The following is a 21,428-nucleotide window of genomic DNA, read 5'->3' on the forward strand; positions in this document are numbered from 1 at the left end:
GAAAGGAATGTCAGCAGGATCAGGGACAAAAAGACTGGAAAATCCTTGCAACATAGTTTTCCCCACAACCTTTAAATGTTGCAACTGCAAAAACTCAGTGCTGACGTCGGTGTGGAATTATTTAAAGCTACTTTTACGGTAATGCTTTTCCTGGATGGCGTTTCTAGGAAACGTCTGACAGCAGGGAAAGTCCCAGTCGTCTCTCTAGAAATACAAAATAAATGCAATTTGTTCTTCTGCAGCAGCTTTCATATATTCTAGTGTCTTGGTAGTTATTTAAAAATTATCGTTTCATTAATAAAATATTCAGATCTCCCTGCTAAGATGCAGTTAGGTCATATTTTACATGCCGACGTTTTCTTGCATGGTGAGTCCAAAAGAAAGCAGAACAGAAAATTGTTTGGACGGTAGTTAGCATGTCGAGCAGGCCGTGGTAGATTAGTGAACTCTGTCATCCCTTTACTGTTCTTACACTCTGCAGCAAAGGAGCACCCATTCTTTTCTGCTGCTTGGATTATTTCATCATGCATAATGAGAGAGCCTCAAGGTCAGATTGAACCTTACATGTAGTGAATAGAGTCACTTGCCTCAGAAATGTGTATCACTCAATTCCTCACAGAAATTATTGAGAAGCTGCAACTATGTCTGATCACCCCATTACATTATTTCTTATATGCTGCCTTTTCTGGGGAACATTGCATCTGGAGAAACCAGCCTGATTCTGCTCTTTAGCACTTTCCATTGTAGCTTTTATACAAAGACTAGATAAAAGTAGCTTATAAATAAGCAGTCTGCTGTTTGTGATGAGGCTAATGTTGTGTATTAATGTGTGTTCGAAGCTCCACCAGCACAGGAGGTTGACCAAAGCTCAGTCTCATCATGACTCGGAGGAGGAGAGGAAGAGGAGGAAGACTCTGGCGAGGAAGGTCGGCAAGGGACACAAACACACAATACAGAGACGCCTCAATTGTAGCTCTAGTGAAACCTTAATAGTACATCTTTGGCTATGATATGTTATTGTTTTGTTTTATTTAAGGGTATTGTTAAATATTGAGTTAGAGCACTGATTATCTACTGTTTCAAGCAGAGTTAATGAATATGACATGAATGTTCAATTTAATGTATGGATTGAAATAAAGTAAATCTGACTCTTCTGTGAAGTAGTTATGTGTTTATCTTAGAATAAGGACAAACCCCCACAGGAACATGTTTTCACTGTTTAAAAAGCCCGAGGTTAGTGGAAGAACTGAGACTTCAACTCTACAAGTATACAGTAGTAATGGAAAAGAGACAGTGTATATATATATTCATACCGGAAATGTGTAATCAGAATGATCTACAGCATGTTAGCTGCAGTGATGTAACAATACAGTGAAATCTAAAACACTGTATTTGTGCCTTTGCAGAAGTGCAGACAGTCAGCTTATGAAAACGAGGAAGACATCTCTGTCAGAAACAACAATAACTCTGGTAGGTCACTGATGTTACTACCTCCAGAAAATACTTAAACTCTGTGTAAAGCAGTAATAAATGTGCTCCAAATCTTTTGTCCTTGAAATAGCCTAAATGGTAGCTAATTGGATAGTTACCTTAGTAGTGTCAGGTATTTTTAGTCAGATAGAAATTGGATAGATACTTTATGTATTAGAAATGTTTAGTGGAGATAGGATGTCTAGTCAGACTGTTAAATGCTTAGTCATGCTTATGAGTTTCTACAGGGTACATCTGGTCAAGGATAACTAGAGAGAAGAGTTGATGACTGTCAGCAGACAGGGTGTTAATATTATTATAATGACGTGTATAACTGTAGCCTTAGCCATAATATGTTCTTATGTTTAAGTCACGACATGTTACTAGAGGTCGTGAGAATGTTTTTAGCTACACACCACTTAACCAACAGACATACACATTCACACGTTGATTTGCTTCATGTTTTGACTATTGCCAGAGCCAGCTGCAAAGCTGGTGAGAGAGAGACGTCTCGGTTGACGTTTCTGTGTAGTATGGGGCTAGCCCAACCAAGGGGATTTGTTAGGAGGTTAATTTAGCGGCTAGCTAAAGTTTGTCACTCAGTTAAAGCTGCTCTACCTAATTTCTTTATTAGCCTAAAGGGTATAGTGAGACTCAGAACAGACACCACAAGGCGCTCTTTGTCCCCCCCATCGCGTCATGGCTCCTAGCGACAACTTAAACTACGGATACCTGATTGTGACACACTGTACAAAATGCATCCTCCAGTCCGAAGCTAACGTTAACTGACTCAGACCAGTCGAAAGCTTTTTTTTTCTGCTTATGTGATTGGAAGCATTTAAAGTAACAAAAGTGGACCAAAGATTTATTGATTGAAAGTGATTAATTTGGCTGTTTTTTTTTTTAAATCTGTCTTCAGGTTCTGGAGCCAGTTCACCTCCCACTTGTCCCTCCTCCCCTACCTCCCCATCAACCACAGGTATGCCTGCCTGTCTGTCCATCTGTCTTTCCTTCTGTTTGTCTTTCTTGTAATTCTGTCCTCCAACCCATCTGTCTGTCTTTTGGTTTGGGAAAGTATTGGGCAGACTGGAACAGCTCCGGCTCAGCATGTTTATTAGTAACTCTAAAATGTTCTCTTACTTTTTATCTGAAATTTGCATGTATGATTATGAAGACTAATTATTGACTTAACCTGTTTGTCTCTTCACCTCTTCTCTCGTCATGTGATTACCTGGCTTTCAGACAGGTAGCAGTGTGTCTCATTGACTTTGCTGTGTCTAGTTAGATGCAGGGTGGGAAACATGAATGTTTGAATATTTTAGTGTGCAAGTCTGGCAGTATATTCAGATTTTTGTTATTGACAAGAAATCCTATAAAAAAGACCTGCCTCTCAGTAGTTTCATTTTCTGTGACTCTGAGTTCATTGTTTTCTGCTGAAGATTTAAATCTTGAAAAACAACTCGCAACGAAACTTCAGGAAGTTTCCATTCTTGTTTGCATTTTGTGTTGTATGTTTAGTTTTAAATGGACAAATTAAATTAGCAAAAAATTCTAAAGTTATATTTTTATTTTGTCATTATTGAGTGTAGATTGAACAATGTTACATAAACGGGAAGAATTTGTGTGGAACTGTTTTCAGTAGCAGTTTAATTCACATTGGGTGCTCCTATTCCAGCAGCAGGACGGTGTGGGACAGAGTCAAAATAAACTGCAGTGTGTGTTTATGGCCATGAGGGAACAGTGCAGTGCAACAGTGTGACTCTCACAGATGTTTTAATAGGAAGAAGATATATCAGGCATTACATATGCACACAGTTCTTGATAGCGAATTTATTGTTTGTTGGTTTTAGTCTTTTCATGGGATTTGTCAATGAGAAAAATTTAGAATATCATCAGATGTAAGATTTGTCATCACACTGATACAAATGTGACAGTTTCCTGCCCTGGGATTATTATCACTTCTTCTCTCCTGATTGTCTCTCCTCCTCCTCCTCTTCTCTCCCCTCTCCTCCTGTTTGTCCTGCTGATACTATGTAAATGCTGATTGGTCCAATGAACAGATAACTGTCGTATCCCTCTTTCTCTTATTCCTGTGCTGTCTCCACCATAGAGCATGCTCCATTCTGACCGTGTTATTGGGTAAAGTAAAAGATTTATAATGTCGATGATAATGAAGGTCTCCGGTGGTTTTTAAAGATGTTGCACACCCTGGCTTCCCAGCAAGTTCCTGGTCACAAAGACCTGCCTCACAGTTGTGATCTTAAGTAATGAAAAAATAGACTTAAAAAAGAAATTGCATTTAAAAATGGATGGAGTGGGAGCATGAGCCCAGTACAGATGGCACTAATATGCCTGGCGGTTAACTGAAAGCGGAATCACCAGACCTGTTCACCACCCAGGCCACTTTAGGCTCGGAGAAGTTTGTCATTTTGAATCAGTGATTTACAGACACAGAAAAGGGTTGTAACTTGTGTACACAACTTCACAATAGTTCATGTGACCTTTAAAAACTCCAACAAGGATTGGCTGTAATTTATTTATTTACATAAACAGTTGTGATACAGATCCTAGGATTATTGTGTGGCCAATACTGAGGGCGACATTTCACACTGTGAAAATAAACTTGTCAGTGTTCTCTGATGGACAAACTGTGTAATGGTGATACTTTTTATAAATTACATGTAGCTTAGTTTGGCTTTTCCGTCCTGCAGTTTCTAGTCTGGCAGCATTTCTAATCACAGATGGTAAAAACCAGTTCTGTCTCAAATATAATTCAGTGATTAAAAACAATTGACAAGTCTATTTCTTGCCTGTGATGAGAACCACAAAATAGTTTAGGACATAACCCTGTGTAAAATGGCAAGTCGCTGACTTCAGTTTTTGCATGGATTAAACAAATTAGATATAAATGGGCACTGCTAGTTGAACTTTGTTAACCTGGGATGCAGGGAGGCCAGCTGTTTCCAGCCTTGATGCTTAGCTAGCCTTAACTGTGCAAAATGTTCCAGGAGTTCACTTCAAACCAAAAGTAAATGTTATGTCACACAGCTCCAATAAACAATTCTTTATTTTACAAAATACCTGGAGTTCATCTGGATGGTGTATAAACTTGTTTCTGGTTTATTTAAGCTTGTTAGCCACATGACTGCAAAAAAGGAAAGTAGTTACAACTACATAATAAATACAAAATATACAAGGAAATGTTGCCACTGTTTTTCAATATAAAGTCACAAGTTTTACTTTTTAAATTAAAATCACTTTGGTTAAAAGTATGTAAATAAGTAAATCTACAGGTGACCTCATCACAGCCCTCTTTTAACTGAAAACCAAATTATTCTTATTCACCCATGTCAGACTTGAGTGCCATCCTTTCTGACCAAAATCCTGGGGGATGCCTAATCAGGTGATTTTCTTTTTGAAAGTACATTGACTGAGCGTATAAATCTGTCATGCGACCACATACTCTATGTTCTTATTGGTTAAAAGTGAAGAAGCGTCTCCTCAGTATTAGCGAGTCACTGATTGCTTGGAAGAGGGTGTGCACACATCTTTACAAAAACCTCACAATCTGCAATGATTTCCAACCTACAGTCCAGCTGCTCTCCGATTCAGACCTGTTCTCATTGGAGATTGTGATCTGTCAGTTTTGTCTGTCTGCTCGTTCAGTCAGCATGTCTGTTGTCTTTCTGTTTGTTTTGTTTGTCTTGTCTGATAATGTCTATGTGCTTGGGATGGGGTGGGGGGTCATATATTTAAACAATTGGTTTTGGTCATTAACTTATTTATTTAATAACATTTTTATGCTATTAGCAGTGCTGTGCCAATTTCTTTTGCACCTATAGATTTTCCTGCTAGCTGTTTACAGTTGGCCAAACACTTCAATACATAAATGTGAAGGTTTTTGTTTTTTTTTTTTTGGTTGTGTTTAATTCATAGCTTGTACAGTGGTGTGAAAAAGTGTTTGCCCCCTTACTGATTTCTTATCTTTTTGCATGTTTGTCACACTGTAATGTTTCAGATCGTCAAACAAATTTATATATTAGTCAAAGATAACACAAGTAAACACATCATGCAGTTTTTAAATGAAGGTTTTTATTATTAAGGGAAAACAAAATCCAAAACTACAAAGCCCTGTGTGAATAAGTGTTTGCCCCCTAAACCGAATAACTGGTTGGGCCACCCTTAGCAGCAACAACTGCAATCAAGCGTTTTCGATAACTTGCCATGAGTCTGCCACAGCGCTGTGGAGGAATTTTGGCCCACTCATCTTGGCAGAATTGTTGTAAGTCAGCCACATTGGAAGGTTTTCGGGCATGAACTGCCTTTTTAAGGTCATGCCACAGCATCTCAATTGGATTCAGGTCAGGACTTTGACTAGGCCACTCCAAAGTCTTCATTTTGTTTTTCTTCAGCCATTCAGAAGTGGACTTGCTGGTGTGCTTTGGATCATTGTCCTGCTGCAGAACCCAAGTTCGCTTCAGCTTGAGGTCACAAACGGATGGCCGGACATTCTCCTTCAGGATATTTTGGTACACAGCAGAATTCATGGTTCCATTTATCACAGCAAGTCTTCCAGGGCCTGAAGCAGCAAAACAGCCCCAGACCATCACACTACCACCACCATATTTTACTGTTGGTATGATGTTCTTTTCCATGTTTTCGCCATTACTTTATAATGGCTCTCACTGTGGTTCGCTGCAGTCCCAAAGCTTTAGAAATGGCTTTATAACCTTTTCCGGACTGATAGAGCTCCATTATTCTCTTTCTCATTTGTTTTTGAATTTCTTTGGATCTCGGCATGATGTCTAGCTTTTGAGGATCTTTTGGTCTACTTCACTTTGTCAGGCAGGTCCTATTTAAGTGATTTCTTGATTGCGAACAGGTGTGGCAGTAATCAGGCCTGGGTGTGGCTAGAGAAATTGAACTCAGGTGCGATAAACCAGTGTTTTGACAGGGGGGCAAACACTTGTTCACACAGGGCTATATAGTTTTGGATTTTGTTTTCCCTTAATAATAAAAACCTTCATTTAAAAACTGCATGATGTGTTTACTTGTGTTATCTTTGACTAATATATAAATTTGTTTGACGATCTGAAACATTACAGTGTGACAAACATGCAAAAAGATAAGAAATCAGTAAGGGGGCAAACACTTTTTCACACCACTGTATATAAAAATGGACAATGCATCACCACTTCTTGCCACTGTGCAGGTGAAGCCAAAATATTGTGAATGCAGGGGTGGCCATCTTATTTTTGTGTGACGCATTTTGCCACGAGACTCTGCACAGTAGCGACAAGAGGTGGAGTCACAGTGTCAGGCAACCAGTCAAAGCTGTCAAATCATCCAAAATACCATCCAAAATGGGAAAATGTATTTGTAATTTGAGTTTTTAGTTTGGTTTATGTCCCATCTGCTAACATGGAGGGGGTGTGGATATAACTATATTGCAACCATCCACCGGGGGCAGTCGACTTGTGGTGGCTTCACGCCTTGAATTTGACACATCGTCCATCTTTATAAACAGTCTATGGTTTATTTGACTATTCAGATAATTCTTTGTCCACAGATATCTTAAAAAGACCATTTGTCCACCTGTTTTGTGTATCGGTACTGGCAGTTTTTCATGTTTAAGCACAGTAAATAATTTATATCATGGCAGACCATTCTGCAAATCTAGGTCTGTATTTATCAACCTTCTCAGAGTAAGAAATTGGTCCTAATGGGCCAAAAATTGTGAGAGTGATGCTGACAATTTGATCCTACTTTTAGGACTAGGAGTAGAAGATAACAACTAATTTAATTAACTTCCTAATCAAGGAAACAAGTCTCATTTCTGCTGATATTTAGGAGAGATTTAGAGGTGTCATTTAGGCAGAGAATATATTTTTATTAAAAGATAAGTTTGCAGAGACTTACAGTTAATTTACCACTGTCAGCTTCATTTTTGTGGCAGGTTTATTGTTGTGATTAGGGACCATTTTCATTTTAGTCTGTAGATCTTGTGGCAGCATGTGATCACAGCTGATGTCACACTGAAAGTCTAACTGTGGACATGACTGAAGAATTATTTGAATATTACATAAAAAATAGCAGGTCACCGTGGCTGCCGTGTAAGTAATGAAAGGCAGTTTGTTCCAGCCATCCTGGAGATAATCTGTCACCACTGCAGACTTAAGTGGTTCTGCAGTTGTTAAACTATTAAACTCCCATTTCATATGTTTTAACTATTGTTAAAGTTCTAAAGTCTTCACCAGAGTAAAAAAAAAGGTTATTCCACCACTGCAGTGACGGCAATTGTCACTACAGTGGCATGTTTCTCCAGCCAGGTTGGGTTACCATCTGTCAGATTGATGGATGTCCTTTCATTACGTTGCAGTGAATTCACTGTGGAGTCATTGGACTCTGGTTGCAGCTTTTGTCCTCGGCTTTAGCTACATGTTTGTGCTCCCCAGCTGTTTGCTTTTCTGCCTGTAATCCTTTGGTTGCATTCAGTTTGGGATGCAAAATGGCGCAGGTGAAAGAGAGGTACCAGGTTTAGGTTTAACTCATCATCAGTTCACTCTGTTGACCAAAGTGACCCAAACAAAAACCTTAGGAGAGAATCAACTACAGGTTCCGGAGGGCATTAGCGTAGGAATCATCCAGAGCTTCAGCTTCTGTTGCTGTGCTGCTGATGGTAAAGTAATATTAATCTGATCTGAACATTCTAGGGCTCTGATTCAATTTCTCCCCCATAGCAGCTGCTACGCAGGCTCATGGATACTGTTGTGTTTAGAGTAGTTATGCATGTTGAAAAACAGAAGAAACATTTCTAACTGTTGAGTATATCACAAAGATTTAACATAACCAAATGTAAATGTATTTACTTAAGGAACCACTGGCCATCCAAACTCCAGGGTTGAACTGACTGGATTGAGTTCAGCCTGGACACTGCTGGTTGTGTTGGTCTCACAAAGATGAACTTTAGAAACACTGTCCCTGATACTCTGGAAAATACTCAGTATGCCGTATCTACAATTTTTATTAAAAATAATAGTTGTACCACTTTTTAATAAGTCACTGTATGCAGGTTGTAACTAATGGCTTTGATTGTCTAATAATTTGCTAATGCTTTATAAATCAGTTATAAGCCATTAATTACAATCCTCAGTAGGTGTTTGATTTGAAATTAAATTTGCATCAGAGTTTATTGCAATTCTTAAAAGATTAGGGTGGTGTTTATTATCTTTTTGTTTTTTGTTTTTTTTAACAAATTACACACAGAGGCCAAAAACAGCAATGGACTTCATGTGCTTACTTTAGTGTTGGTGAATCCAAACCCTGGTTTAGCTTATTGGTCTGTGCCCTAGATCTGCTGCGCTGGGTGACATGTTTCTTCCTCACAGACATTACAGCGAATGTAAAAAAAATCATTGTTGGGTTCTAGTCTATGGATTTATGAAAAAAAAAATCTGTAGACCAGTCTAACATACCTTTGTACATCCAACCCCTGGCGAAACTGAGCGTTACTAGAAACTGTTGGTGCTGTTCTCTGACACATCTTCCTTTCATTGTTCTCTCTTTAATCCAGGAGCCCAGGCTGCTCCTCCCCCTCCTCCTCCTCCCCCTCCCCCTCCACCTGCTCCTATGCTGCACGCCGCCTCCTGTCCTCCTCCTCCTCCACTGTCTTCTGATGGAGCAGGTCGCACCGCCTTGCTGAGCTCGATCCAGACCTTCAGTAAGGGCAAACTGAAGAAGGCAGAGATTGCCGACCGCAGCAAACCCATCATCTGACTCTACCGACTGCCACAACCCGGCCTCCACCTGGAAAATTCACTACACAAATGTGGCGGCATTGTGGCCTGGACTGGTTCACAGCGTCACTCCCTGAGATGTGAAAACAAATCACTAACAAAGAGATCTAAATACCGTTTTTTTTTATCATTATTTCTGTTTTAAATGTTTTTAAATCCAATCTTGTGGAGAGAGTAGAGGACAGTCTGTTCATTCAAAAACATGACAATCCTAGGCACCTGAAGGTTTGACCTTTCTGGTTGCTTCTCTGACAGCCAGCAGACTCAAGATAAAAAAAAAAGTGGGTAAAGGCAAACCGAGTCTGGTGGGTTTTCCTGGCCGAACTGCTGCTTCATTTCTGTTCTTTGGGCTTGTAAAAGTGGCAGTAGAACATTTGGAATTTGAAATTGTGGTGCTTCTGTGGATGCTTGATCCTGCTGGATAACGAAATTGAGCATTTTCTGGATCTAAAACGCTGTCAGTGCTCTGATATTTGTCCTGATCCTAGAGTGGCAGAGAAACTGGGCTGAACTCCAATTTTTCCTCTTTAAGATCATCTCTAACCTTTGACATGTACTCCAGCCTCTTACTGAGAGGTGTCACTGCAGGACATCGGTGACAAAGAACACCTTCAGAAAATAAACAGCAGCTACATAGCAGAAAATCAACATTGAGTCATTTCTGTACAGAATTTCCAAAAATGTACTTTTCTTAAATAAACAAAAAACAAATTCCAGAACAGAATATTTTAATAGAAATAAACTTCTTATTTGTGGATGTTTCTAGAAGTATGAAACTTCAAATAAAGCAGATTATTGCATTAAATGCAAGAAAACTGTAACTTGATCATAGAAAATACTGGTATATTAAATTGTTTACTAGGGAAACAAGCTGAAAATTTTTTACCAGACTTGCAAATGTATTATTACTGGTTTTAAGAAAATGCTGAAGATAAAACTGATTCCATAAGAGGAATGATTTTGGCAGTATGTCTGTCTGAAACTACACAATCCACGGTCATGGTGGGATCGCACACCTGCTGTTGGCTTTTGTTTGGTCGCAACCAGAGGGAGACATTAGTTTCACTTTGCTCCATTTTGTGAAATCAGATTGTGCAGTGAGAGGTTCATTAAAACCATGACACCGGCGCCCTTCTCTTCTCTACCAGTGGTTTTCATTCCAGTCACAGACACAGAGAGAAATGTATGAATTCTGCAGTCTAGACTCCCATATGAAAGATAAAGCCTTATTTTTCCACACAGCTCCAAATGTTTGACAAACACTGCTGGTTTTAGTATTTTTAGCCCGTTAATCTCAAATCACATGCAGATAGGTGACCATTGAAAGGACATTGACCAACGTAGACTTGTTAGTGCCGTACATCAGAGCAGCTTCAGGTCTTTTCTGTTAGAGGAGGGAAACATCATCCTTCCAAAACAGATTCCCTCACTATGTCCAATACACGTTTTCATCCTCGTTAAACGTTTCACTAACCTAGAGCTGCAAACAGTCAGTTCACTGATAGAAAATTAACCAATAACTATTTTGAAGTAAACATCAACATTTTCCACTTTCTTTGTCTGTGGTTAAAACATGGATGCATGATGAGAGCAGGATACCACGTCACTGTTCACCCAATTTTTCCCACTGTCCACTCGTGGTACTGCAATGAAATTCCCCCTTTAGGCCCATAAAGCATTTTCTAGACCACAATGATAAGAAAGACATCTGTAAAACTGTTGACAGGACACATTAAACTGTGAACCCGGTCAGTTATCACTCTTTGTATTATGATTTAATAATTCATGGTGCTTTCATATATGTAAAACTTTCCCAAAACCTAGAAAGCCCATTTTGATCATCATCCCAGTGTAAAGTCTGTGGGCTGAGAGGGAGAGTATGGGTGGGGGCAGCACTAATATACATGTGCAGTGGGCTGCACAACATGGAAGCAGGATGAAAAGAAAAACTTTTTTTGGTGTATGCTTCAGTATCCAGCTCTCATAAATAAATCCATTGGTTTAGAGTCTAGCTTATTCTTTCCCCTCTGGTTTCCTGTCTGCCACCTGTCCAAAATAATTTTTAAAAATGGCCAAAAATACCACTGAACAAACAAAAGTGCTTGAACCACAAGCACATGAGAACGTCCTGGTTATTGGAGTGGAGACTAAAGTCAACACTGCTGACATGCAATAAAAGATATTTCTTTGAAATACACCTGAGAGTGACATAAGCATTCTTCTTCTCCAGAGTTTACCCACATTTGATGACAGTCAAGGATTAATTTCAGGGTCTTATTACATTGATTGCTGATATTTCTATGTGCTTTTGTTTTAATCCTGTTGAATTTTAATGTTTGTTTTAATCACACAGCTGAGACTCTTATTTTATTGTGCCACATGAACTCTTGTGCCTATGGAAATTTGGATTTTTTTTCTTTTAAACAGTTATTGTATATCTGTATACAGATGACTTGTCCACAGATCATCTGTATATGTTAAGCTCTCTGGTGAGGATATGAACTTTTTAGCGCACAAGATATTATCACGTGGTTATTTGTATTATTATATACAGTAATCATACTATTATTTTTATATGGGCAGATTAGCCATGTCTATAAATAAGCAACAAACTATTGTTTTCATTAGTGTTTAATCTATAAAATGTCAAAAATGTGTATCACCATTTTCCAGAACCAGATGTCTTCATGTCTTTTGTCCAAGCAACACACATTACAAGAGGGAAAAGCTGCAAACCATCTACAATAGATAGAGATGCTGCGGTACAAGGCCACCAGGACCTTTACTTATAAACCGTACCAGAAGCTATGATTTAGGGCAGCACCGTGTCCTTGAATTTTTTTCTACTCTCGGGGCTTCTCACGCTAGTTCCGTTAGGCCGTTTTGATTGGCTATGCCTTATGACGTACTATACGCTGCATCGTTCATTGGTTGAAAGCTCCTGGTCCGCCTAGCGTCTCCGCCTACTCTCCCGGCAGAGGACAGTCTGAAGATGGCGACGTCCCTGAGGTGTTTTCTCCGCTCAGGAAAGGTTTGTATCATGTTTTTTTTTGTTTTTTGAGTAATCACTCTGATTTTGTTGTAGATTAATTCAGTTAATTGGGTCTCACTGTCTTTCTGCAGAATGTCTTGTCGGCTCTGCAACGGCGGGGATTTCATAGAAGTACTCCGGCTGCTGTGCAGGTCAGCTAGCAGGTTAACTTTAGCTCCAGCTAACATTGCAGTTGTTTGTTTGTGTTTGGTTGTTTGTTACACATCGTAATGACCGTGTACCGTTGTCGTTCTGCGTTATTGCTGAGTGTTCAAGCTGACCGGTCACTGAGCAAAGAAAACCGGCTGTCATATCATGTTTTCCCGGTCTCTGGATAAACGTTAGCTTCCTGTTAAACTGATGACTGTTACTTGAGTGCGTCGCTAGTTGCTTTTAACAGCAAACACTGAAACCATAAAGAAAAACATTCAGCTGCCCACTCTAATGCATAATGCTTGCATTTTTGTCATGAAAATGTAGCTAAAGATATAGCTTTCTGATAAGCCACCATTTGTAGAGATTACAGTATTCGCTTTATTTAATGGATGCGTTAATGGCTGATAATTATGCATTAGTCGTTTGTAATTTTAAGCCATTATTGAGAATAAACTGCTGTCAAGTTGTGAAAAAAATGTATGAAACTTTAACTTCACTTTCTGGAAAAGGACTAAAACCTGCTTATTAACAGCTTACAACTGGATTATTGTGAAAAACCATTATGTAATTAACATATATTGTTGCAGGTCACTTTTTTCTGAAGCTAGATTTTGTATGGCTGGTTGTATGTTTGGACTCTTTGTGGTGTTGTGTGATTGATCAGAATTTACACAACTAAAGTGCCTAAATTATTGCATAGTGCTGAATGTCCAGGGTGATGCTGTGGCAACCCAGTAGTCTGAGATATAATGTACACCATCAGAGTAGACTTTTGCAGTGCTTAAAAAAAAGAAAACTACTGTTGCAGCTTTGCATTTCAGTGTGTTTATGTGAAATTGTCAAGACAGATGGTTTAACATTAATCAGAAACAGTCTTCAGTAAATCATACCCAAGTATAAAATAAATTAGAGTGGACAGATTTCACTAACACGATGGCTTTACATGTGAACGACCTGAGGATGAACTCTGTTCTCTGGGTGTCAGTGTTGGGTCTGTATTACCTGTGGTGCTGCTGTTATTGTTTTTTCAAATAGCAAAGCAGTTTCCCCCCTAGGTCATTAAAGTTTTTTTTCTTTTAAATCTTTTATCAGGTAACTGTCCGTGATGCCCTGAACCAGGTGATGGATGAGGAGCTGGAGAGGGACGAGCGGGTGTTCCTTATGGGTGAGGAGGTGGCTCAGTATGACGGAGCCTACAAGGTGAGCTCATCAGCTGCTGCTGGGATGCTAGTCAGTGATTATCTCTGATATGGGACACTTTGGTGGGAATCTTTTGTCATGTTTCTACTTGCTGAGAAGCTGCAGAGGAGCAGAGTCAGGATGTTAACAGCCTAAAATAGTTGGTGGAATCATTGTCTTGTTTGTTTATACTTTGTTTTATACCCCTACCCACTAGGGGGCGCTGTCTTCTTGAAAAATGACAGTATTTGAGGAGCCTGTGTGATCAATGCCTGGTGTTGCTAATCACTGATGAGATGATTTTTGATTTAATGTAGTGACTGTTGGCTACTCTAAAAAAGCCACTTTGGCGTTACTGATGTGCAGACTTGTTTAGATGCATCTTGTATTGACTGTGTACATCCTGTATGTGTATCTGTTAAAGCTGATATGAATACTGAAAGAAAACCATTTATAAGTTTATTGTTTTTGTCATCATGTGCCTTGCTCCACACTGCACCTGTGATGTCGATATGGAAAGTGGTTCAGACATTTGTGAAGAAAAGATCAACAGCTGGCGAACTGAATAAGAATGGACATTGAACATGAGCTGTTGATTATGTACAACTGGACATCGTTCTTTACAAAAACATGTCTACACAGGTTTTCACATTAGCGGAACCACAGTGGCTTTTTTAGGGAAGCTAATAGCCTACAGTAGTAATAATAATAATAATAATTATACGTTACAAAGTGCTTTGCGTGGTTCAAAACTGAAGTACAACACAAAGACCTAAAATCATGCAGTAAATTAGAAAGTTTATGGAGAATGACTCCCTTTTGGAGCCAGCCTCAAGTGGCCTAGGCGGTAGCTAGGAAGCTCATCTTCTCATAATGCTGAAAACATTTTTTTTTCCTAATTGGTTAATTCGTCCATCAATTCCTGTTATTAATCTGAGTCCAGGTCCCATTAAAGGCGAAGTTTAATAAATTTATTGAAATTAATGTTGTATACAGATGGGAAGTATTGACAGAAATTATGTAACTGTAAATACACGCATGTGGTTAATACATAATTTAGCCTAATTTACCTTATCGATCAAATGGCATCAGAAAGGTCTTAAATCTTGCCTGTAATTTGTGGAACTCAGCAGAAATCCTGTTCTTGTGTGTGTGCAGGTGAGTAGGGGTCTTTGGAAGAAATATGGAGACAAACGTGTCATTGACACTCCAATCTCAGAGGTGAGACACTCGGACGTTCATTTTGTTGTAAACTAAACTCTGATTCAGCTCTTTGAGAGGCTTCTGTCAGTGTTAGCTTTCCTTGGTGTGCGGTCAAAAACACCATCGGAGGACGCAGGGTGTGTTTTTCAGCTGATTCACCTGGTCTTCATTTTTCTTGTGCAGATGGGCTTCGCTGGCATTGCAGTGGGAGCTGCCATGGTGAGTTCTGGTTAATCCACATGTTAACGCATGAATCCCGAAACAGCGCATGTCGTTATAACCCTGGGCTTCTTTGTAACACCCACAGGGCTTTCATAAAAACTCGGCTTCAGGTTTCTGGAGTGCTTCATAAATGTCAACATGACTCTCACTAATATTAGCCTGTTGACACCTGTAGGCTGGCCTGAGACCCATCTGTGAGTTCATGACCTTCAACTTCTCCATGCAAGCCATCGATCAGGTCATCAACTCTGCAGCAAAGACCTGCTACATGTCATCCGGTATGCAGCCGGTGCCCATTGTCTTCAGAGGACCCAACGGATCATCAGCGGGCGTTGGCGCGCAGCACTCGCAGTGCTTCGCTGCATGGTGCGTTCACTTAACACCTGGCACTGTTACTGTCACTTAGTTCTTATTACTGTGGTAACAGGCCTGTACTGTAACAACTTTCTGTACTTTTGATAAGACTTGACTGATCCCAGAGGAGAGGTTTACATTATAGAGACAGACTGAAAGGAAAAACAACAGATAGAGATATTTTAATGAAATAAAGAAAATAAGAAATCAAAGAGGTGACATTTTAAAAAGCTTAATTCCATTCCAGAAACATCCCACATATGAGCTGTGCTGACAATGGTCTTTTGACCAAAACATTCACATTATTAAGATTTCTTTCACTTTATCACTTATATCATGTAATAAATGTACTTTTCTGGTGTCTGAAGAGCCTCTTGAGTGTTTTGTCAGTGTGCAAGCACATTTTTTCAAATATGGTTCAAATAATTAAATGGTGAAAATTAACTCCAAAAGAAAAGGTCCTTTTAATGGTGGTAGTAGTAGTTGATGTTGGTCTGACAATAGTACTAGTGTCAATGTGGTTGTTGCATTTGTCTGCAGGTACTCTCACTGTCCTGGCCTGAAGGTTGTGAGTCCCTGGAACTCGGAGGATGCCAGAGGTCTCCTGAAAGCAGCCATCAGAGACGACAACCCTGGTGAGACACTGCACTGCAGCAGGTCAAGGGTCATCACCAGACTGAAGGTTTTAGAGGAAAAAGATTTTCATTATGCAATCAGACATCTACAGTTCAGTTCTGCAACAGAACTTGTAAAGGAAGAGTTCACTCCAAAATGAAAACCTGCTATCATCTTTTACTGTTGCTGATTTCACTGGTTTCTGCTGTCAGCAGCTTTGCAGCCTGTAGACTTGCACAAAACTGCTACAGTAAACTGGAACCCTTTCTGTAAAAGGAAACTTGGCGTATTTTACTATGCAATGAATATGACTAACATGTAAACAAACCTGCATCAACAATTGTTACACATTGATCTTTGTTGGTGCCACTGCCATCTTTCTTGAAAAGGCTTTTTATGCCTTTGCCTAAACAGTGTGATTTTCTGACATTAGGCAGAAGGTAACTTCAGCTGCTGTTATTACTGAATGTGAGTGGGCATTTCCTCAGAGCATTTACTGATGTTTGAGTAAACCTTATGTTTACATCTTTTTAATATCTGGCTGGAATGCATGTCAAACCACCTCCTGAGGTCTGGGCAGTTGCTTCTTGGATCCATTTATACTTGATGCCTAAGATGCATGAAGTGACTTAGTGTAAATTTTGTGTGTGTGTGTCTGTTGCAGTGGTGTTCCTAGAGAACGAGCTGATGTACGGCGTTTCCTTTGAGATGTCGGAGGAGTCACAGTCCAAAGACTTCACTATTCCCATCGGTAAAGCCAAGATCGAGAGACAAGGTGAGTCTGACACAGAACGCTGAGGTCTGCACTGGTCGATCGAAGCCTTTGTGGCATCAAAACTACAACTGACAACCAGTTTGTTTGTAAAACTTCAGAATAAACATGATTAACAGCAGCGTCCGTCCATCCATCCACTACCTACGTGCAGCAGCTCTGGCTTCTGCTTGAGCTGCCAGATTCAGTTGGTGAGCCCAGGTTTTTGGTTTTGGTCTCTGCACAGGCACAGTGGTACCAAACAAGGTAACCTCAGCGTGGTGACAAGACTTCTGGAAGTCAATGGCCCGTCTGTTGTTCAGAAACAAATAGTTCCACCATGTAGATCACTGTCATCAGGTTGAGTGTCTGAAGAGTTTATTACCCAAAATGTTGAATGATTAGTGTACTTGCGGAAGCGACAGAGACTGAACATGCAGGGGCAGCAGTCTGTAGTAACTTTTAATATAAAAAGTAAATCTGTGTGTGTTCCTGAGCCTTTTTCTTCTTCTCTTCTTTCTTTGTTTCAGGGAATCACATCACATTGGTTTCTCACTCTCGGTTTGTTGGTCACTGCCTGGACGCTGCTGCCGTTCTCACCAAGGAGGGAATCGAGTGTGAGGTAGAGGATTACACCAGTTAATACCTGACATAAATGACCTGTGTTCAACAGCATAATAACCACTTCCTGTGCGCCTGTCAGGTGATCAATCTGCGGACCATCCGTCCTATGGATGTGGAGAGTATCGAGGCCAGCGTGATGAAGACCAACCACCTGGTGACAGTGGAGGGCGGCTGGCCTCAGTTCGGGGTTGGAGCTGAGATCTGCGCCAAGATCATGGAAGGTGACAGCTGACTGACAGACACACTGGTTTAGTTTAATATAATGTTTAATCTTTAACTAAATTAAACATCTCATTATCGAAAAAGAGCAGAGAGAAGAAACTCTTATTGTACCTGCTCACCTCTCAGTAGCTGTTTTGAACGGTTTCGCATTTATTAAATCAGGTTGCAGTATTAAAAGGTAAAAAAGGGGTTAGGCTGTGGTAATGCTTGTTATCAGAAAACACGAGGTGATATCCATTCTGAAAGCAGTCAACAAAGCAAACAGGAAGACGTGTTATTTACAGTGTATTTTATAACCACATTCAGATCACTGAGGACGATGTAGCACTCGTAAGACTTTAACAAACACGGCATCATTCGATCTGATGTTGCATGATATTACATTGTAAGTTCTCATTTTATTTTCCTTCATATTTAATGATGCCATCACCTCATTTACTCATTCGGAGCAGTGACACAGTATGTTGTCTTCTAGGTAGCTTCTAACTAACTAGTCTTGTCCACTGTGAAGATTTGATTACAAAGCCTTTCATAAGTACTAGTGTGTGTGGTGTCACACGTTTTAAGGTATTGATGAATAAATATTAACAGAGAGACCACTCTGATTGGCTGTCGGGCTTGGCCAGTGCATGAGAAGAGGATAATTTGGGAAAGCCCTGTCAGTCTGTTGCTGTAATATCCATGATTTTTCACCCATTTAGTCCGCTTTCCCCTTGTTTTTTGCCTCCACAACCTCCTTTCTTCTTCCACAACCAAAAGACCCAGGGCAGAAAACTGCAGCGTCAATGTCAGCCTCTTACCAGAACAGCAGCTGTCTTGAATGAGAGCTGTTTTGTTTACAGCTTTATTTCCACAATCTAGCACTTTTCCTTTTTCTTTCTGAACATCGAATACAGATACTGCCATCTGCTGATAGAGAGCGTTATTTCTCTCACACAGGCGCAGGTTGTACGTGCTAGTTGGCCATAAGCTGTTGTCTGTGTGGTGTGTTCAAGTGCCACTTTATCAACCCAGCTGGCCCAGACAAAGGCGACGTGAGGCAACAGTTAGCCTCGTCGGTGCTAGGTCTTTGACGGCTTCTCGTGTCTCTGCCCTTGGATGTGCCGGTAGACATGGACAGATTGAGACACTGGGCCCCTGAGCCCCTGAGGCTGCATTTTGTACAGTTTGTCACAACTGGGTATCTGTAGTTCACATTGTCACTAATGGGAGGGGCAAACAGCAGTTAGTAGTGGCTTCTGGCATTTGTTCTGACTCTCAGTAGACCCTCTAGCCTGAAAAGAAATCAAGTAGAGTAGCTTTAACCTCCTCTGTGCTTTTAGGTCCTGCCTTCAACTACCTGGATGCTCCAGTCACCAGGGTGACAGGTGTCGACATCCCCATGCCTTATGCCAAAATCCTGGAGGACCACAGCCTTCCTCAGATCAAAGACATCATCTTCTCTGTCAAAAAGACCCTCAACGTCTGAAACACACTCACAGGACAAATGCATCTAAAACTTCGTCTTGTTCACCCAGACGGTGAAAACATTGTCTGGTAAATATTTGAATCGTGTAAATATAACCCAACGGTTCTTTTCCCAAACGTTCCAGATTGTAAATTTTTCAGCCAGATGTTGGTCGCTAAAACGCACAGCTGTTTAACCTGCACCCAGAGCAGTGGACACAGTTTGGTCAAGTCGTCGCCTCTGTCAGTCAGTTACAACCCTGACCGAACGCTTTGTGACTCTGGCTGCTCTTTGGACTTCCTCCCCTTCAAAATAAAAGTTGCTCTATCCTTTACATTTTTCAGTATTTCTGTGGGTGTTTGGTAAGAACAAAACTGCTGCCTGAGCACAAAAAAATTTAAACTTAACAGGCTAAAATGTGTCAAAATAGACGAGTCAAGCAGTGATACCCATTAACAGTTCAGTCAGATTCTTATTTACAGATTTTTTTTTTAATCAGGTGTTTTATATCTTTAAGCGAACTTTTCTAACTTTAGACAACATTTTATTTAGGCAAATTTCTTTATTTGACACTAAAACAAGAGTATGCAGGAAAAACCTCTCAGGATGCAGTGTGCTCAAACTCAGTTACTGTTGTGCTTCATCTCAGATCTGCAGTTTTCACCAGATGCTTTTATTTGAGTGTGTGAGTTGTGCGTTTGGGGAATATTAGCTCAAACCTAGACTTGTAGAGTCATTTGTGCTCTCAGCAGTTTTGCTTTTAATGAAGTCCCATAAGTTTATAACCACCAAAACATATCAGTCTATTAACTGAACTTCTCGCACTTACTTGGGTCTAAAAGCTGCCTTGAAGAATGAACCAGCTCAAGGTGGATTGTGGTCCGGAATATTTATTGTAGCTGCAGCAGCTCTGTGGATGTTTTTGTTGCTGTGAGTGACTCTGTTACGAAAATAAAATCTTTCAGTCCTTCATGCTGCTTCGATCTTTCACACCAGACATTTTCCTTCTCTTTTTGTGCTGTTCTTAGCAGGTTCAGGCATCTGCTGTCTATTTACTGCTAGAGGTGGAAGAAGTACTCAGATCTTTTACTTGGGTAAAAGTCCCAATACTGCAGTGTAAAGATACAGTTGTAAGTAAAAGCACTGCATTCAAAATCCAACTTAAGTAATTTTACTTTAAGTACTCTGCTACAAATGTAGTGTTATACATTACATATGTGTTAATACTGAATCAAATATGTAAGCAACAAGAGGGTGGAGCTACTTTTAACTCCTGTTTTATAAAGTTTGTATTAGTCCAGTGGTTCCCAAGCTAGGGGGTAGGACCTTCCAGTGGGTCACCAGATAAATCTCAGGGGTCATGACGTGGGAGATTATTAATGGGACAAATGAATAAAAAACAGGTTTATGTTCATTCTAACAGATTTGTTGTTGGAGGAAAATGTCACACAGTCTGCCAGTCATTGTGGAAAATCTCACAGGACACACTGCAGTCAGATGTAATGGGTTTTATTGCATAAAATCGGCATACACAGATTACAATCAAACCGAGCTGCTGCTGTGTACATTTTATGCCCACTGTTGTTCTCCTACTGTAGCATCTCAAAGGAACCCATACCCGCAATCGTGCAATTCTCCACCAGGGACCATTCATTATTGGCTGTGTAGATGAGGATGACATTGTTTTAATAAGGTGGATCACTAAATCACCAAGAGCTGGCATATTTTAATAGTGTAATTCATCAAATTTCTAAGAGTCTGCACCCTGACATCAATAATAACCCAATCTGCGCTTTTTCACATCTAGATTTACCAGAAATTTCACTCAGTATCTCTCTAACCATTATTATTGAAGAACACAGTGACTAGAAAACAATAAAACCCCAAAAACAACCTTCAGATGAAAAAAACAAACATTCCAAAAGGTCACAAGCCAAAAAATTTGGGATCTACTGGTTTAATCTTTAAATGTATATTTTATAAGCTTATATTTTAGGTAAAATCTTCATCTGCAGTGAATCAAAAGCTGTCAAAATAAAAAGTACAATATTTCCCTCTGACATGTATTGGAGTAGAAGTACCTCAAAGTACAATTATTAAATACATACAGAACTTGTGTAAATGTAATTTGTTACTTTTCAACACTAAGTAGTACTGCGGGTTGTTTTACTGTCAATTGATTCTGCACCCAGTTCATAGTATTTGTTACAGCTTATTTGCCTTGCTCCAGCAAAAAGGGAAAAAAAATAAGTAAAACTGTCCTGTAGACTAAACAAAACCAATGAGAGATTCATGTTACAGTAAAGCATTTAAAATTAAACAAAACAGTAATATCTGAGTCACTGGCAGAGAAAAGAG

The 21,428-nt window shown here is 39.8% G+C and overlaps 2 protein-coding genes across 3 annotated transcripts in view; both read left to right on the forward strand.

The window, feature by feature from the left end:
- Positions 1-9,547, forward strand: part of pxk (PX domain containing serine/threonine kinase) — a 20,166-nt gene extending 10,619 nt beyond the window's left edge. Inside the window, exons 15-19 of one of the 2 annotated variants that reach the window (XM_020611134.1) lie at positions 840-926; positions 1,407-1,470; positions 2,390-2,449; positions 3,581-3,609; positions 9,044-9,098. In XM_020611134.1, coding sequence (XP_020466790.1) covers positions 840-926; positions 1,407-1,470; positions 2,390-2,449; positions 3,581-3,597 — 228 coding nt within the window. In that variant the 3' untranslated portion in view covers positions 3,598-3,609; positions 9,044-9,098. Of the gene's footprint in view, positions 1-839; positions 927-1,406; positions 1,471-2,389; positions 2,450-3,580; positions 3,610-9,043 lie in introns of both variants that reach the window. The other variant, XM_020611133.1, reaches the window with a different exon arrangement.
- A 2,644-nt stretch (positions 9,548-12,191) lies between these two features.
- pdhb (pyruvate dehydrogenase E1 subunit beta) lies at positions 12,192-20,040 on the forward strand. The gene is made up of 11 exons (XM_020611142.1): positions 12,192-12,297; positions 12,390-12,449; positions 13,546-13,653; positions 14,791-14,853; positions 15,019-15,054; positions 15,233-15,423; positions 15,952-16,046; positions 16,691-16,801; positions 17,308-17,399; positions 17,481-17,622; positions 18,946-20,040. The coding sequence occupies exons 1-11, from the start codon at positions 12,259-12,261 to the stop codon at positions 19,089-19,091; spliced, it is 1,083 nt and encodes a 360-aa protein (XP_020466798.1). The 5' UTR covers positions 12,192-12,258; the 3' UTR covers positions 19,092-20,040.
- The last annotated feature ends 1,388 nt before the right edge of the window (positions 20,041-21,428 follow it).

Source organism: Monopterus albus, unplaced genomic scaffold (assembly GCF_001952655.1).
Source record: "Monopterus albus unplaced genomic scaffold, M_albus_1.0 scaffold110.1, whole genome shotgun sequence".
Classification (NCBI taxonomy): Eukaryota; Metazoa; Chordata; class Actinopteri; order Synbranchiformes; family Synbranchidae; genus Monopterus; species Monopterus albus.

Bases quoted from the DNA above. Each gene is read 5' to 3' on its own strand.
- pdhb (XM_020611142.1), top strand. From the start codon at position 12,259: ATGGCGACGTCCCTGAGGTGTTTTCTCCGCTCAGGAAAG. The intron at 16,802-17,307 runs GTGAGTCTGACA...TCTTTGTTTCAG, and splicing joins AGCCAAGATCGAGAGACAAG to GGAATCACATCACATTGGTT. The intron at 17,400-17,480 runs GTAGAGGATTAC...TGCGCCTGTCAG, and splicing joins AGGAGGGAATCGAGTGTGAG to GTGATCAATCTGCGGACCAT.